An 18,030-nucleotide genomic window follows, 5' to 3' on the forward strand; every position below is an offset into this window, starting at 1 on the left:
AGTATACGTGGGGCTTTCTAGACCCCTCCCAGGACCACTTACCTCTCAAGGCCATCATCTTTTTCCTTTTGTACCTGCTTAGTGCTGCCATCAGGCTGCACAGGCACTGCTCCACCTCACTGCCCTGACCGTGTTGGAGGGTTGGGAAAATTTCCCAGGAAATTAGCCAGTCAGGATTACAGTAAGCATAGAAACAAATTAATGCAAAAAGCCCACGATGAACAAAATTTCAGAATTTTAAGTAAAGACAAGATCAGCCATATTGGAGCCTGAGGCAGAACGAAAAATCAGTACTGATCCTGTCTTTATTTTATTTATTTATTTTTAAATTTTGTTTATTTTTGGCTGTGTTAGGCTTTCATTGCTGCGCGTGGGCTTTCTCTAGTTGCGGCGAGCGGGGGCTACTCTTCATTGTGGTGTGCGGGCTTCTCATTGTGGTGGCTTCTCTTGTTGCGAAGCACGGGCTCTAGGCACGCGGGCTTCGGTAGCTGTGGCACGTGGTCTCAGTAGTTGCAGCACATGGGCTCTAGAGCGCAGGCTCAGTAGCTGTGGCGCACGGGCTTAGTTGTTCTGCGGCATGTGGGATCTTCCCGGACCAGGGCTCGAACGCATGTCCCCTGCATTGGCAGGCGGATTCTAACCACTGTGCCACCAGGGAAGCCCTGTCTTTATTTTAAAAATGAAATTTGTTTATCATGGATTTTTTATATTAATTTTCATTTAAAAATACATTAAAATATTATCTATCTTGATTACTGAGTTTCGGGGCACTCCCATAAATTTTGTGCTCCAGACATGTGCCTTACTCCCCTCACCCCAGTCCCAGCCCTGGTTTTACACCAAAGGCAGGGGAAATTTTCTCTGCATGGAATTTTGTGCATTGGTCGGCCTTGCTGTGCTCCTTCCTGGTCCTTTTTGGAGACTTACCTTCTTAATATGCCTCCCAAGGTTTGGAAGACAGGTTTTTCTTTAAAAATAAACAACAAAGGGAGGGGTGTTTTTGTTTGTGTGTTTTTTATAATTTAAGAAAGATAATACATGGTCATTATAGAAAATTTGGAAAATAAAGAAAAGGATAAGGAAGAAAGTAATCAACTGCAATACCACCATCCTCAGGTAACTCAGTCCTTAGATCTTTGTATATTAATGCAGGTTCTATTTTAATGTAAATCTAGTTTTTAACTTAAAAATTCCCACTCTTCAAGTGCAATTATTATTTTTTTTTTTTGGTACGTGGGCCTCTCACTGTTGTGGTCTCTCCCTTTGCGGAGCACAGGCTCCAGACGCGCAGGATCAGCAGCCATGGCTCACGGGCCCAGCCGCTCCGCGGCATGTGGGATCCTCCCGGACCGGGGCACGAACCCGTTTCCCCTGCATCGGAAGGCGGACTCTCAACCACTGCGCCACCAGGGAAGCCCAAATGCAATTTTTAATATGCTGTTTTAACACTGTTCTGGATGCTTTCTGTTAAAGGAGGCTTATGGTTAAAACTATTAAAATTTAGATTGTATCAGAGCTCATGTATTTTATAAACATAGTGGTGCAAGGTGTCTTAGGGTCATCGGGTTTCAAGGAACAGAAATTCAATTCAAATTAGAGTAAGTCAAAAGGAATGCATTGAATAAATATAGGGGAACCTTCCGGAACCCAGCAGCAGGAGGTGAAGCTAGATTTTGTGAGTCTTGCAAAGTTATCAGGTGTCTTTTCTGTCCATCTCTCTCCCCTTGGAGCCTCATAGTCTCAAATTGCAGCTTCTTCCAAGAGTTTGCTCTGGTATCTTGCCTTTTTTTGCAAAACACTCTTTGCTTTTTTGTGAGCATGGATGTGACTGACAGTAGCTACCAGCCTGGTCTGCATGGCTGTCCAACACTGTCTGACTCTGGTTCCTGAGTTGTTACTAGGATTCTCAAGAAAGAATGTGTGTCAGCTACCCACTCCTGGTCCTGGTGGCAATGGCCAGGAGAAGGGAGCCACTTGATGTAATGCATCTAATCGTTATTTCAGCATGGGGTGAAGGGTATGGTAAGCTAGACCAATGTGTTTCCTACAAAGAATAAAAATAAAGTAAAATCTTTGCCCTCTGAGAGAATATAGTCCTCAGGAAAGACTGCTATGCAAACAAGTGGGATAATAATCAGGGTTAGAAAATAAAGTAGGGATGGGCATTCTGTTAGGTCAGAGTTCACATAGGAGGCCTGGTTTGAGCTACACTTGGACTTACAGTTACTCATTTACTATTTAAAGAGAAGGCAGCCATTCCAGTTAGAGAATACAAGCAAAAAGCACCGAGGCACCGAAGGACACTGGCCAGGCCAGCGTGGGCTCCAGATTCTGTTGGGACTTGCATGCCACATTAGGGGTGGGATTTTATCTTGTAGGTGGTCGAGGCAAGAGGAGTATTGAGCAGGGAAGCAACATTACTGGATTGCTATTCATTTAGGAAACATCTATTAATCACCTACTATGTACCAAATACCGTGCTAGCCCTGAGGACTCCAAGAGAAATAAGAAGCTCTTCTTGCCATTTTAATTTTCTTTGGTGACTCAAAGAGCAATGTAGAATGTTGTCCTTATGGTTTCATAGTATTCATAGTCCTTAAACTGGTGTTTAATGATAACATCAAAGTATACATAGCATACTTTATGAAAAAAATATAAAGTATCTTATAGTATATAATAAAGTATTATGATAACATAACAAGTATTTCTACCAAGGCAGAAAAAAGTGGTTTCCTCTTTCCTTTAGCCTGCAGGGGAGATGAACATATTGGGGGGGAAGTCACAGTGCACTGTGATGAGTGCAACAATAGAGGTGCAGGCCAAATGTGTGATAATGTGAAAGCCTGGGGGTGATTATCAGGGAAAGGGAAGAAAGACTTCATGAAAGAGGTGTTATCTGAACAATCTTCAACTCCTTTTATCTAGCAGAGGATTGGGTCAGGGTCTTCCAGGCAGAGGGAATGAAAAGCAGCAAAAAGGTTAAAGTTCTGAAAGCTTGGTGGTAGAGGAGGGAGCATGGGGAGATAGAGCTGGGCGAGGACAGGGAAGTATTCAGATGATAAAGGTCTAGAGCATATGTTGTTGGTGGGAGTGTAAAATGATACAGCCACTTTGGGAAAAGGTCTGGCAGTTTCTTGTAAAATTAAATATACACCTATACAGTGGCCTAGCACTTACATTCTTGAGTATTAGGTATTTACCCAAGAGAAATAAAAACATGCGACACAAAAAGACTTGTACAAGAACGCATAGAGAGCTTTGTTCATAATAGTTCCAAATTTGAAATAACCCAAATGTCTTATCTCTAAGAGAGAGGATAACCAGGTCAGCAGTAAAAGTGACAAACTACTGACACACTCCACAGTATAAACTATTATGATGAGGAAAAGATCCTTACACAAAAAGGATCCTTACACATACATACTGTATGGTTCCATTTATATGAAGTTTTAAAGTTGGCAAAACTAGAAATAGATTAAAAAAATCAAAACAGAGGTTGCCTCTAGGGGGGATATGAGAGTGGGATTGTCTGGAAAGGGGTATGAAGGAACTTTCTGGGTTATGGAAAGGTTTTATATCTTGATAGGGGTTTGGGTTACACGCGTGTATGCATTTATCAAAACTCATCCAATAATACACTTAAGATTTATACATTTCACTGTAACTAGATTTTATTTCTACTCGACCTCCACAAAAGAACCATGAATTCTGAATATTATGTAAAGAGATGCATGCTGAAGTGTTTAGGGTGAAGTGCACCAAGGTCTGCACCTTACTTGGAAATGCATCAAAAATAAGATGAGTTGATGTTTGCATAGATGGATGATAAATATGTGATAAAACAAGTGTAGCAAAATGTTAATAATTGTAGACTGTAGGTGGTGAGTGTATGGATGTTTGCAGTATGGTCTTTTCAATTTTGCTATGTGTTTGAAATTTCTCACAATAAAATGGGGGAAAATATAAAGGTTCTTAACGTACTGCTGTGTTAAGGAATTTGGTCTTTATTGTGGCTTTGGGGAGTTAATGAATGCTTTTTTTTTTTTTTTTTTTTTTTGGTGGTACATGGGCCTCTCACTGTTGTGTCCTCTCCCTTTGCGGAGCATAGGCTCCGGACGCGCAGGCTCAGCGGCCATGGCTCACGGGCCCAGGCGCTCCGCGGCATGTGGAATCTTTCTGGACCGGGGCATGAACCTGTGTCCCCTGCATCGGCAGGCGGACTCCCAACCACTGTGCCACCAGGGAAGCCCCAATGAATGCTCTTAAGAGGCGTTTTTAGATATGAATTTTAAAATGGAAAGAGATCCAAGGCATGGAAACTTAGGATTCTATTTTAGTTCCAGTAAGAAAAGAGAAGTTTATGAAGGAGCATCAGGGATGGAAGAGAAGTGTGGATTCCAGAGAGGTTTAGGGGATAGAATTGTTAAGACTTGGGGAAATCAACTTGGGTGATGGTGAGGAGTTGGGGTGGAGAGGAGATTGTGAACTGGTGTGCAAGTACTGGGTAAGGAGCCACGACCTAGGGGTGTGTGTGTGACGGTGATGGGTAGTACAGTCAGATATCCTGAACCTCAGAGGAAAGGCTTTAGTGTGAAGTTAGGTTGGAATGCTCTGCGGTTAACTTTTGGGAGCTGAGAAAACGTCACCCTGCTTCCCAGGATGAGGGCTCATCTCCCTCATAACTAGGAGGGTCGAGGCAGATTAGGATGACCTGGATAAAGCAGATGTGTCTGGAGATCAGTTCTAATGAAACATAAAGAATTGAAAACTTTTATATCATGTACCTTTGATGTCAGTGCATGTCCCAGGAGAACAGAAGACACAGCTTAACCTGGCTGCTGAGCTCAAATCACCACAGTAGAAAACGCTTTTTCTGGAACAGGATGCTGTTTCCGGAACAGGATGCTGTTTCTGGAACAGAGCTAGTTAACCTGATCTTACTACAAAAGCACAAAGTGCAGAACATGAAGTACACTTTGAAGCATGAAGTTAAAGTGGAATGTTCTGGAATTAGCACTTGGAACCTGAGAGACTGTCAGCCAAGCTTTGGCTTTGCCGAAACCCCAGTTCTCCTTTGGACACTGTGGACCAGTAACACACATCAAATGTTGGTGGAAATGATTCAAGACGGAGCTTGCGTGTCTGTGGCGGGGGGTGACGAACCCGGGCACGGATGCCGTGCCCTCTGGCTGAGCCCAGCTGCTCTCTTGGTTTGCACACCACTTACTAGAAGATTGCTGGCACCTGTGGCTTGGGCCGGGGGTGGGGTTGAGACAGTTCATGCCCGAGAGGCTCTCTGCTTCCTCACTTGAGGGATGAGGTAGCGCCGAGTGTGGGGGAGTTTGGTTTCTTTTCCTTCTCAGCTGAAGAGGGTTTCATTTCCAGTTCAAGTGTTCGTTTTAAAAGACGGGATCACAGGCGGAACAAGTACCACTCTGCGACAGCACAGAGACTTCTGTGAAGATGCAGCTCGTGCGTGTTGCCCAGGATGCTGTCCGGTTGGCTTAGTCTCAGACGACCCTCTGCTGTACTGAGCCACACGCTCAGGGTTTTTCTCTGTGGGGTGGGCTGCCTCTTCAATTAGTGTCCCTTCTACCCCATACTAGATTCTAACCTTCTGAAAAACTGGCGCTGTATATAGTGTGGTGTGGGATTTTTTTTTTTTTTTTTGGTTTCCTTAGGGTGCTAGGCAAACACTTGAGGATCTTTTATGCAGTGGCCACTGTGCTGCATGACACAGACCACGGTGAGTTAGTCATTGTCCTTGCCCTTGTGCAGTTTACAGGGTTCAGGGAAAGAAGGCATCAAACCAGGAATTACCTACCTAAGTATTTATACTCCTGCTACATTCCGAAGGAAAAAAGGAGGGTGCTGTGCATAACAAGGATGTAACCTGATCGGAAGAGGGGGTGGGGGCCAGGGGCAGTCAGGGGAGGCTCACCCAAGGAGGTAACAGGTGGCCTGAAACTTGAGGGCTGACTCGTGGGAGCTGGTCAGGCCGAGAATGAGGTGAATAGGGCACAGGGAGAGGCACGCACAGCAGACTTTAGGGGGTGTGGGGCACAAGCAACATCAAGGGAGAAAGAAGGCGCCTGTGGCTGGAACAGAGTGAGTGGTGAGAGGCAGGGGTGAGAATGAGGTTGGAGAGAGAGAGATCACATCCTATCATGTGGTGCCTTGCAGGCCGTGTCAGCATCTGGAGTTTCCTTCTAAGAGGAGCCAGAAGCCACCGAGGAGTTTCAAACAGGAGAATGATAAGCAATTTCTGTTTTTTTGTGGGGTTTTTTTTTTTGCGGTACGCTGGCCTCTCACTGTTGTGGTCTCTCCCGTTGCGGAGCACAGGCTCCGGACGCGCAGGCTCAGCGGCCATGGCTCATAGGCCCAGCCGCTCTGCGGCATGCGGGATCCTCCCGGACCAGGGCACGAACCTGTGTCCCCTGCATCGGCAGGCAGACTCTCAACCACTGCGCCACCAGGGAAGCCCATCAATTTCTGTTTTTATTAGATCATCCTGGCTTGTAATAATAGAGAAGAGACAATGGCTCAGTGTGATCTGGGGATGTCAGAGAACAAAAGGATATGGCCCTGCTGATGTCTCTCACCATTTCTCTCTACATTTGCTAGACAGCCAACCCCGTGGAAACAGTTCAGACAAGGTGGGCCCGGTGGCTTTGGGAAAGGCCCTCTTCTGTTCGGTCTCAGCTGATGACAGGCCAGGTCCAATGTGCTCTGGTTCTATGTGCAGTAATTCACAAGCCTCTGATGTGTGTGAGCCAACTTGATTTCTTAAACTTTAACCTTTGTTCCAGGTAGGCAGGTGCCTTCTCTGGAAATGTCTATTATTATTATTATTTTTTAAAGATTCATGCCAAAAGAGAATGGAGATGAACTGGAGATGTTCCCCAGTTGTTGCAGTCCTGGAAAGGAAGAGCCAACTCTCAGCTGTCCCGTGTTCATCTGGGGCTGTGGCCTTGATTGGGTTCTGTTGATGTTTCTGTATCACTGCTGGACTTTGCCAGTGTCTGACTCTGTGCCCACAGCTCCCGATGGAGAGAGAGGAAGTTGAGTACCTCAAGTCATCTCCCATCTGGGTGTTCTTCCTGCCTGGGGATGGGACTGCTTTGACATGTTCCCCAGAAGGAGCTGGCACATGGTGATTTTTAATTTGAGGCAAGTGAGGAGAGATTGACGTTAAAAAACAAACCCCAAGTCCCCACTGAAATGAGTGTTGACAAATGCTTCAAACTGACCTTTTCTCCTGCAGAATCTTTGCTGTGCTCCTTGCCATCTGTTCTAGAGTTTAGAACATTTTTGTTCCTTCTGAAACTTCTGGCCAAGTTGTCTTGAATAAATTGTGGATGGGTGTCTGTCAGCCTCTTCATCGTCACTCCCCGTGGGAGCTGACAGACACTGCAGACAGTGCACTCAAGTTCTCCCTCTCACCGGGCCAGTGAGGGAGGCCAAGCTTTGGACAGGCCCCTTGGCTTTCACCATGTCTTTTCCCTAACCTTCCCTGGTAATGGAGGTGTCTTGTAGGGTCCGCTGCAGGGAGGGAGGGAGGGACAGCAGCATGGGAGAGTGGACGGAGGTCAGGACCAGGAACTGGTATGCCTCTTTTTCAGTCCTGGCCCTGCCTCTAGGTGGCGGTACTAGGGAGGCCACTTGGGCTTTTCTCTGTGCCTCAGTTTCCCAGCTAGACAAGTAGAGATTGTTGTACATGTCCTGCTACTTCACAAGGCTCTCATAAAGGTTGAGGCAGGGCTGTCTCATTCAGTCCAAACCTGGAAATAGGTTTCCTTAACTTGCACAGGGGTGAAGAGCTTTTCTAAAGTTGTAGCTGGGATTTAAAAATTGGGAGATTTTTCCTAAAAATCTAGCTTCTCTTAGAAATCAAAAAACTTGGCAACCCTCAGCCCACGTTCCTCTATGGCAGCAACTGGCCTTCGCTGAGGAGCGGCTGCCCCCCCCTCCGTGAGCTGGGCGTGCACTTTCTGGTTTGCACGGTCTCAGCACTCCCCGTGATCTCCCATCATTAGACTCCCTCTGTACACTTTATTATACCTGGACTGTTTCCCTCCCTTAGATGATCTGTCTGGCCCCTGTACGTATTTGACTATATGCCCTTTGCCTCAAGAAGATACACCAGATTTAGAACTTTATGGTAAGTCAGATATCTGTCACACAAATACAAAGAACTTTGGTGGGGAGGAGGTGAGGAGGGAACCTATATTCATCACATACCACCTATGTGCTCGGTGCTTTGCCTGTCATTTAATCCTTCCCAAAGCTAAGAGGTAGCTCTCAGCTGCCCTTGACAGGTGAGAGGACAGGGCCTCAGTGAGATCATGGCTTTCCTGAGCTGGGGTTTGAACCTCACCTGTTGGACTCTAAAGGAATACTCCACGGTCTCAGTGTAAAGTGGACATGGTGGCTCTGCCTCCCCCCGCCCCCTAGGCTGCCTGTGCACATTTGTGTCTGTGGTAGGCTGGTAGGTAAGGGCCGTCTGCATGACTTTCAGTGCTGTAGTCCTTTTTTCTTTATAAAATACTTTTACATAGGGCTACAGAATATTCTTTGGGTTTTTTTCTCCTTTAAAGCATAGTTTCCCCCTTTTTTCTAGCATCTTTTTCAGAATGAATAATAAGCAGATAAAAGGAAGCTGTGTGCAGAGCCCTGTGCTTAAGTGGAGCCACTTTCCCTCATGGGACCACTGCAGCACCTCCTGTAATCCTATAGATCTCTGAGGAAACTGTTCTTTTAAATACCACTCATTTTGCCTTAATTTCTGCTGTTGAGGAAATGGAGACCAAAGAGATCCAGCAACTCATCCAGTGTTGCCCTTTCTTTTACATCTCCCGGATACATCCCACTTTAACTGGGTTCTCTCTCTGATTCTTTAGTTAAGCTTCAGGAGGCTGTTTTATTCTAGTTTTCCCTTCTTCAAGTAATTCCAAGAGAAACTGCATTAAGTAAACAGCATTCATCAGGTTAAACTTTATTTTGAAAGAGAAACACAGAATTTGTAGGGTGGAGAAGTGGAGAACAGGAGCAGAGTGTGAAGTTTTCCTCACTTTGTTTTGTTTCCTCACTTTGGTTTGTCTGCTTTCATCCCACACAAGTGGAAGCCATTCCTAAAGGTGTAGCTGGGGCTTATGATAGGAAATGAAGTTCCTTTTACCTGCAGGAAGTAAGCAAGCAGCAGGTTTTAGTGCCCCGACTCTAGGCCCAATTTTTAAATATCTACCAAAAACCTCTTTGGCAGCAAATCCAGAAACCCTGTTTCAGCACCAGGATGGGCTTTGTCTCATGGTCTCATCATTCTCATTGTCTGCCCAGCTGTTTCCCATCTCCATGCATGTCACTGCTCAGATCATCAGTTTGGTGTTTTCCTTCTCTTCCCTATCACCTTCCCTCCCCATCCCTCACTCGTCCTTGCTAAGTGGAGTCACTGGTGTCTTGATTCATTCAGAACAGCCCCCAGGGCCTGGTACCAGCTAGCATGATTCCATATTTGAGATTAAGCCAGGAGAGGTACTGCACTTACTTCAAAAGCTCCATTGCCAGTGTTGAATATTCATGGCCAGACTCCTTGAAGAGGTTGTGTTTAAGAGATTTCAGTCAAGATAATGATGTTGATGACCATGATCTCTTGCTGATGTCAGAGTTGAGATTTTTAGAAATTATATAACCCCCCCCCCCCCTGTGTATTACAAATTCTCACCTGCCTTTTTCTCCCAGGATAGAACTAGGCGTTTCTGTCATCTTTGCTTGAGAGGTAGAAGTGCAAGTTATCTCAATAATTTCATTGGTGACTCCATGATCCTATGCTTACTAAAGCCTTTTATCAGGAAAGTGGGAAGCAGGTAATCCTAAGAGTTTAAACGATGAAGGATCTATTGGGAAATGCAAATTAAAACCACAATTAAATATCACTACACACTCACTAGAATGGCTAAAATAAGAAGACCAATAATACCAAGTGTTGATGATAAAACGGGGTCTGTATCCCTACGTGGCAGTAATTACCTTGAGTTGTACGGTAGCTGTTCCTTTCCATGGGCCATGTGCTTGGGTTTGCCACAGTCTCCACCAGGAGAGTTAATTCATTTTTGAGGCCTCATTGTGTGTCAGGCACTACTCTAGGGCGCGAAGATACAGAGGGGAACCAAGCAGACAAAATCTCTAAACTCACAGTGAGTGGTAGGTACCCATCCACATCATCAGAAATTAGAGGGAGAAAGTTAGACATCATCAAAAATTGGAGAAAGAGCGCTATGAATTTTAGGGAAAGTGGGAGAAAGCATGTTTCTTTGTGGAAGTAAAAAATATTTCTTTTTTAAAAAATATTTATTTTTGGCTGCGTGGGTCTTCGTTGCTGCACGCATGCTTTCTCTAGTTGCGGCGAGCAGGGGCTACTCTCCGTTGTGGTGCACGGGCTTCTCATTGCGGTGGCTTCTCTTGTTGTAGAGCACGGGCTCTAGGCGTGTGGGCTTCAGTAGTTGTGGCGTGCGGGCTCTAGAGCGCAGGCTCAGTAGTTGTGATGCATGGGCTTAGTTGCTCCGCGGCATGTGACATCTTCCTGGAGCAGGGCTTGAACCCATGTCCCCTGAATTGGCAGGTGGATTCTTAACTACTGTGCCACCAGGAAAGCCCCAAAAATACTTCTGTATTTAAAGCTAATAGGTAAAAGTGTGTCTGTGTCAAAATTATCCTGCCTCTTTCACTTACCTCACATAATGGATCAGATCCTTTTTCCTTTTATGATTCAATAAATTCATGAATTTTCCCACAAATGTATTTCAGTGAAATGGAGATTATCTTAGTTTCAGACAATGCCAGTAGGCAGAGAGATTGGCACAGGCTCCCGTGGGCAGGCTGGCACAGGCTCTGCTGAATGTTAGCTTTTCTTAACCTCTGTCCAACCTCTCCCCAGCTCAGCTTTAGATTTTTCCATTTAATCAAGATCTAGGGATGCAACTCAACCTAAGGTAAGCACCTCTCTTGAAGTCTTATAGCTGCCTTCTGTAATCCCCGCACCCTCTTTAGCTGCAGCTGAGAATCTTATTACCCTGATCTGTGTGGTGGATGTGGGCCTGTGGTGAAGTGTCTCGAGTCGTGCTTTCTGCCCTCTACCTTAAATTTACACTCAGTTTGGTCAACTACACGGTGAAAGTGGTTAACATCTTTAAAGGGACAAATCCTTTCAGGCTTTGATTTTTGATCTCATGATCAAGAAGCCCTGATTTAAACGCTTCTCACCTGCAAATAGCCCTTTGATAGGCATAGATGCCTAAAACGTGGTTCTGTCTATGTGAGGCATAGTGGTTCATCGCGTTGCCTTTAGATTTATATTGGTCATAGGCTTTGAGGATCTGGGCTGTCTCTTCTCAACCAGTTGTGCTTGACTGGATCATGTGTTAGGCCTCTGACCCGTTTCTTCAGTCCGGTCTGGAAAGGTCATCTTGCTACCTGGCAAAGAAAGCTGACTGCTCCCATCTGGTGGCAGTTATCTCAAGTTGCCGCATCACCAACCTGCTTCTAAAGACTTGCCTCATTCTTTAGTGGTGCCATGCATCACAGAACTGCAGGAACTAGTCATTCCCAACTTTTGTTCTGCAGGACTGTCAGGTGTGTCCTTGTTATCTAAACGAGTATTGCATAGTTTTCACTAAGATAAGTGAAGTGGAAAGAAGATTTTTTAGATAATCTAGACAGTGAAACTGGTCCAGGTTCTGCCCGTAACTAGCCATGGGATCCTAAGCCTCACTTGTTTCCTCCCCGCATAAAACAAAATGCTTGGACTAAGACTCTCTAGAAACACTACTGGTGCAAATTCTGTAGTTCTGTGATTTTTTTTAAATTCAAAATATCTGTAAAATGAAAACCTACTTGTATTATTCACAAAACACTTATGACTATACATAGAAATTTTATAATTTATACTAGTATTTTCCCCAATTTTATTTTATTTTTTCATTTTCCCCAATTTTAATTGCTAAGACACATCATGAATTTAATGGCTTTTGGGGGGGAAAAAGGAAAACAAATACTACTGCATTAAATGTACATATTTATTACAAGAAAATTCTGATATCCTAAAAATTAAAATGTAAAAAATATGCATCTTAGAATTGAGGAGGGTTTTTTTGCATGTGTAATTAGACCTCTACTTGTCAATGCATGCTAGGATTTAAAAAATCTTCTATAGTAAATACTCAAAATTGTAGAATTAAATTGACAGTTGAGCAGTATGAGTGGACTTTAAAGTATTATAAGAAAATGGAAAATGTTATTGAGGTACAAAGCTTAGAGACATGACAGCTGAAATGAAAGATTGTATGGTAAACTTTACTGTTTATCTGAGTACTGAAGAGCACAATGACAGGAAATATACAAACATGTAGTCTCTGATAAATCATTATCAAAATGCACTTTTTTTGTGTGTGTGTGGTATGCGGGCCTCTCACCATTGTGGCCTCTCCCGTTGCGGAGCACAGGCTCCGGACGCCATGGCTCACAGGCCCAGCCGCTCCACGGCATGTGGGATCTTCCCGGACCGGGGCACGAACCCGTGTCCCCTGTATTGGCAGGCGGACTCTCAACCATTGCACCACCAGGGAAGTCCCAAAATGCACTTTTGGAACATTTGAGCCCATTAAACAATTCTTTTTAACACAGAATTATGTGTGTATTTTATGAAAACATGCAATAGTGCTTTATGATTAAAGCTCTCTTTGGTTGCATGGTACAGAATCTGACTCAACTTAATTTGAAAAAGAACAGTTATTTTAACGATACAACAGGAAATATCTTGAACATCAACAGACAGGTACTGGAGGGCTGCTGGGTCTCAGAGGATTTAGAGTGGAATGGTTGGGACCCAAGTCTTATATCTCAGGTCTGAGGTCTCTATAATCACTGCTAATTACCTTGTATCAATTTTGCACGTGGCTGCTTGCCCCAGTACTGTGCCATGACCTCAGCTCAAGTTCCTGTACTGCTGACTTGTCTCTGTGTTCAGCTCCATCCAATTAGACATCACCTCCGTGCAAAGAATAGCCTAGCAATTTTTTTCGCTACCCAGGGTTAGTGCGCAGGATAGTTCAAGCTGAATTATGCAGGTGTGTGAGCAGGCAGATGGACTAAGTGTCTGATATAACTGCGGCTTATCCCAAAGCCTTCAGCTTTGATAGCTTTGCTGCACTGTATCTACCCAAACCCCTCTTAACAATGGCACTGAATGCCTCATACAGTGTTTGAGGAGTGAGGTCAAGGTTGGGAGCTCTAAGAATTTGTGGAACGCTAAGGCGTAACCAATTCAGAGCACTGAAGAATTTCTGTTGGAGTTATAGTAACTTCTTTTAATGAATTATGAACTGTCTTTTAGAGAAGGCTTAGTGCAGACATTAAAAACTCTGCCCAGTAATCGTCACACTTGCCTGGTGTCTGCCGTGTAGAATAGTACTTTCCTAACTATGTCTGTGTCTTCTCAACAGCCCCTGAGGTAGGGAGAACAGGAGGAATCCTCAGAGTGTTTTGTTGATTTGAGTTGGGGGATGGGGTGAGGAAGGATGAGAAAAAAAGGAAGAGAAGGGAGATTCTTGAACTAAATTGCCAACTCTTCATAGAGCAATTACTGAGATAATTTCTGAGCCTCTCTTTAAGTGTTGGACTTATGTTATTTTAAAGAAGTCCTTGGTTGAATCTAATCTCTTTGAACCTGTTTTCTTCAGCTAGTAATTGTTGTCTTAAAGGGAAAAAATATCCCCCAGCCTCACAGGATTGTGGTATGAATTAAACAAGAGCTCAAAGTGCCTAGGATAGCAGTTGGAATGTAGTTGGTTCTTTGTTTTCATCCGTTCATTCATCTGTTTATCTGTAGTTTCTTTGGAAGATAATTACTGTTCTTCCTTTTTTGTTTTAGATGTTTAGGAACAATTTTTCTCTTTTTTTTTTTTTTTTTTTTTTACTTAAATGACCTCATATCCTTTTTTTTTGGAATTTTAGTTTTTATACAGCAGGTTCTTATTAGTTATCTATTTTATACATATTAGTGTATACATGTCAATCCCAATCTCCCAGTTCATCCCACTACCACCTCCCCCGCCCATTTTCCCCCTGGTGTCCATACATTTGTTCTCTACATGTGCCTCTATTTCTGCCTTGCAAACTGGAGGAACAGTTTTTCTGACTTGCTACCCAGTGCCACATGTGATACCTTTGAGTCCCCAGAATCTTAAGAATGCTTTCTATGCCAGGCCAGCGCTAGGCCTAGCTGATGATGACATCAGTACCATTAACAGTGACATCAGCAAACTGCAGCCACCATGGTCATTTGATTGACTTTTTAAACATGACTCAAAAGAGCTTGTATGTGTGTTTCTCTCACAGGTGGATTTGCTCTCGTGTTTCTGGTGAGGACAAGCAATGGGATGAAATGTGCCTTGAAACGCATGTTTGTCAACAATGAGCATGATCTCCAGGTGTGCAAGAGAGAAATACAGATAATGGTAAGGCTGCCCCTCAGACTTGGGACCGCTTGTTTCAAATGGGGAGAGGGACTGTGCCCTCTCATAAGAAAGCCAATGGGGGGATTCTTCCCTTCCTTGAGATGGCAGAGAGGCCTTGCACAAAATGGGAGGGAACAGCCATGGGGTGTAAGACGCTGCTCCTGCCTTGGTCACTCTTAGCTAGAGAGTTGAGGAGAAAGGAGCATAGTGAGAGAACCGACCAGTTTTCAGGTCAGAGAAATAGTTTGAGGCATTGGGAAAAATTTACTTAACAACTTGGTTCCCAGAATTAACTATGGAGATCCTAGCTTCCCAACGAACCTCTTCTTTCCATCTTATCATCAATCAGCTACCAGTCCTAGCTTTCAACCCTCTCAAGCCCTTCTGCATTCCATGAACATATCCTTCCATACCTTTATATTTCGTACACGTAGTTCTTTCCCTGGAGTGCTTTTCCCTTTTTTTTTTTTTTTTTATGCCTAGAAACTGCTTACTCATACATACTCTATGATCCCATTTATAAAAGTCTAAGAACAAGCAAAAGTGATTTGTGGTAACAGAGATCAGAAAGTGGTCGTCTGGGTATGGAAAATTCACTAGAAAGGGGTATGTGGGAACTTCCTAGGCCATGGAAATTGTTCTGTATCTTGTTTTGGGTAGTGGTTATGGCTACACCATTGTCTGAACTCATTGGACACCTTAAGATCTGTGCATTTTATTATGTATTAATTATATCTCACATCTTAAAAACTTAATAAGTTTTCAAGATTTAGGTTCATATTATGTTTAAAGAAAGAGACCCTATCTGTTAGATATATGATGAAATATTTGTGGATGAAATAATATGATTTCTTGAAATTAAACGAGTGGATTTAGAAGAGAAACAAGATTGGCGATGAGTTGATTACTGTACAAGCAGGGTGATGGGTATATGGGAGTTTGTTGGAGTTGTCTCTTTCTTTCACTTCTGTTTGACATTATACATTTAAGAAATTTGGATAGTCTGTGTTTCCACAGTACTTTTATTTATGCCAATTACATTGCTTACCTTGTTATTTTATAAGTAATGCTGCCTTTAGAAAGTAAGTTATTTAAAATCAGAAACGTTGTATTCCAGTACACTGCCTGACTTAGAGTAAATACTTAAACTTTGGATGAAATGAATGTATGAATAATGGTCATAGCAGATGCAGATGTTCACCTAGAGGTGATGACTCCTTTGTGCCCTATATTTTAATACTCGGTTTTTTGTGGTTTTTTTTTTTTTTTTTGCGGTACGTGGGCCTCTCACTGTGTGGCCTCTCCTGTTGCGGAGCACAGGCTCTGGATGCACAGGCTCAGCGGCCATGGCTCACGGGCCCAGCCGCTCCGCGGCATGTGGGATCTTCCCAGACCGGGGCACGAACCTGCGTCCCCTGCTTCGGCAGGCGGACTCTCAACCACTGCGCCACCAGGGAAGCACAATACTCTTGTTTTTTTAAAATTTATTTTTATTTATTTATACAGTAGGTTCTTATTAGTTATCTATTTTATACATATTAGCATATATATATATATATATATATATATATATATATATATATATATGTCAATCCCAATCTCCCAGTTCATCCCCCTCCCCACCCCTGCTTTCCCAGTGCTCTTGCTAAGAGCAGAGAGAGGCCCCAAAAATGGTGAGGGTGGCATTGTAAGGATTCCACCAGGCTTTGCTTGCCCTGGTAGGATTGCCCTTTCAGTAGCTACTTAGAGTAACAAGTTGTACAACTCAGGATTTTAGAGAGCCTGGTACTATGTAGATTCCAGAAGGCTGCAACTATTTGCGAAGGAACTGTGGGTAGAAATAAGTGTTGCTGTCATCATTGCAAAACAGACAAAAAACCCCCAAGGCTTATCTACATACAGTCAGGGCCACGTGGACCGGTCAGCAAGGCACCAGCATCCTCCCTCTCCCCTGCCACTCAGCTCCAAACAGCTGTGCTCAGCGTATTTCCCTTCCTCCACCCAGTGTTTTCGGGATGCTATTGCTCCTCCTCCTCCCACCTTGCCTCTTCCTTGCTCAGCTCTCACACTCCATTTGCTCTCTTTGCTTCTGCTCTTTCCTCTGCCTGGAATGCCTTTCTCATTCACTTTCTGGTGTTAGAAGAGGAATCCCACTCTAACTTTCTCCCACTCATTCAGAAACGTGTTTGGAGGGCCTTCTTTGTGCTGGGCAGGTGCTGGAGTAAAGGAACTAAGAAGATGCGGGCCCCTTTGGAGCTCACAAATTAATGGACCTGATTAGGAATTAAATTACATGATTCAAGTTCTGGCCCAGCCATGTATTAGCTGCGAGAGTTTTGTTTCCTAATTTGTTTTTTCAAAACTTAAATACCCAAATAGTTGAACTAAGCTTATTACAAAAAACATCAAGCAGTTCCCTGAGGGGGCCTCCTGTGCCATTGGAAGGTCCCAGAGGCCACCACTTTTAGTGGATTCATTTGATATATTTCTAAATAGCAGGCTGATATTGCTAATTCTTTTTTCCTCCTCCATTTTAGGCGTCACATACTATGGAAAGTAAAAAAAGTTAACTCTCTTTCATTCCCTGCATGCCCTTCACTCTAAATACTTGCATTATTCTCATCTCCCATTCTGCCACAATAGCAGTAAGTTTGGCAATATGTTCGTTATATTAGTATTAGTTTTTACATTATTATGTAAGAAAACGTAATTTTTGCTAAATCTTCTAAGTGGACTCTGATTACTATTCCTTTCTTACATAATTCTCTTTTCACTGGAATTAATAATCGTCTTGTATTTTAGGTTTTTTAAATCTTAGTTTTCTGTGTACTTTTGTGCAACTTAATTTCAAACTCTCCCCAAGTTGTTTAAATCATTTAAAAAATACTTTTGACCACAGTTAGTATTCTGTCTGTTTTATCTTCTTGAAAAAATCTCTCTGTCTTCAGACTTGATGAAATATAGCTTGGGTTGCTCTCTAGGCCTCATTTACTTCTTATCGTGGAATTTTCTAGCTATTCTCTTTGCTTCTCTTTCTCATTAGATTTGTTGACTCCTCTTTTTTGCTCTGCTTTCTCCTTTTGGTGGAACTTGTCCTCCAGGAGCTTCCTGATGTGTGGTAGGTAAATTTTGAGAACTTGCAGGTCTGGAAATGTCATTTTACACTCACACATGTGATAGTTTGCATATAAAATTCTGGATTGGAAATCATTTCATTAGATACGTGAAAGCATTGCTGTACTGTAGTTTAGCTTTCATTGTTGAGCTTTGGGAAGTCCGAAGTCATCCTAATACCTGGTCCTTTGGCTGTGACCCATTTTTTCTCCCCAGAAATTTATAAATTCTTCTTTGTTTACAGTGTTATGAAATTTGTTGATGATATACCTTGGTGTGTGCATTTTAAAATTTATTTTAGTTGTTTGGTGGTCTCATTTAATCTAGAAACTCATATCCTTATGTGGGGGGAATTTTAATTTGTCTCATTTGATGATTTTCTTTTCTGTCTTCCTTCACTGTCAGT

At 43.3% G+C, this 18,030-nt stretch overlaps 1 protein-coding gene across 21 annotated transcripts in view; it reads left to right on the forward strand.

Moving 5' to 3' along the window:
- The window catches only part of AAK1 (AP2 associated kinase 1), a 164,837-nt gene that overhangs the window by 56,077 nt on the left and 90,730 nt on the right, over positions 1-18,030 (forward strand). For all 21 annotated transcript variants that reach the window (XM_059079778.2, XM_059079783.2, XM_059079785.2 and 18 more), the window contains exon 3: positions 14,392-14,510. In XM_059079778.2, coding sequence (XP_058935761.1) covers positions 14,392-14,510 — 119 coding nt within the window. The remainder of the gene's footprint in view (positions 1-14,391; positions 14,511-18,030) is intronic.

The sequence above is a fragment of the Kogia breviceps genome, chromosome 11 (assembly GCF_026419965.1).
Source record: "Kogia breviceps isolate mKogBre1 chromosome 11, mKogBre1 haplotype 1, whole genome shotgun sequence".
Taxonomy (NCBI): Eukaryota; Metazoa; Chordata; class Mammalia; order Artiodactyla; family Physeteridae; genus Kogia; species Kogia breviceps.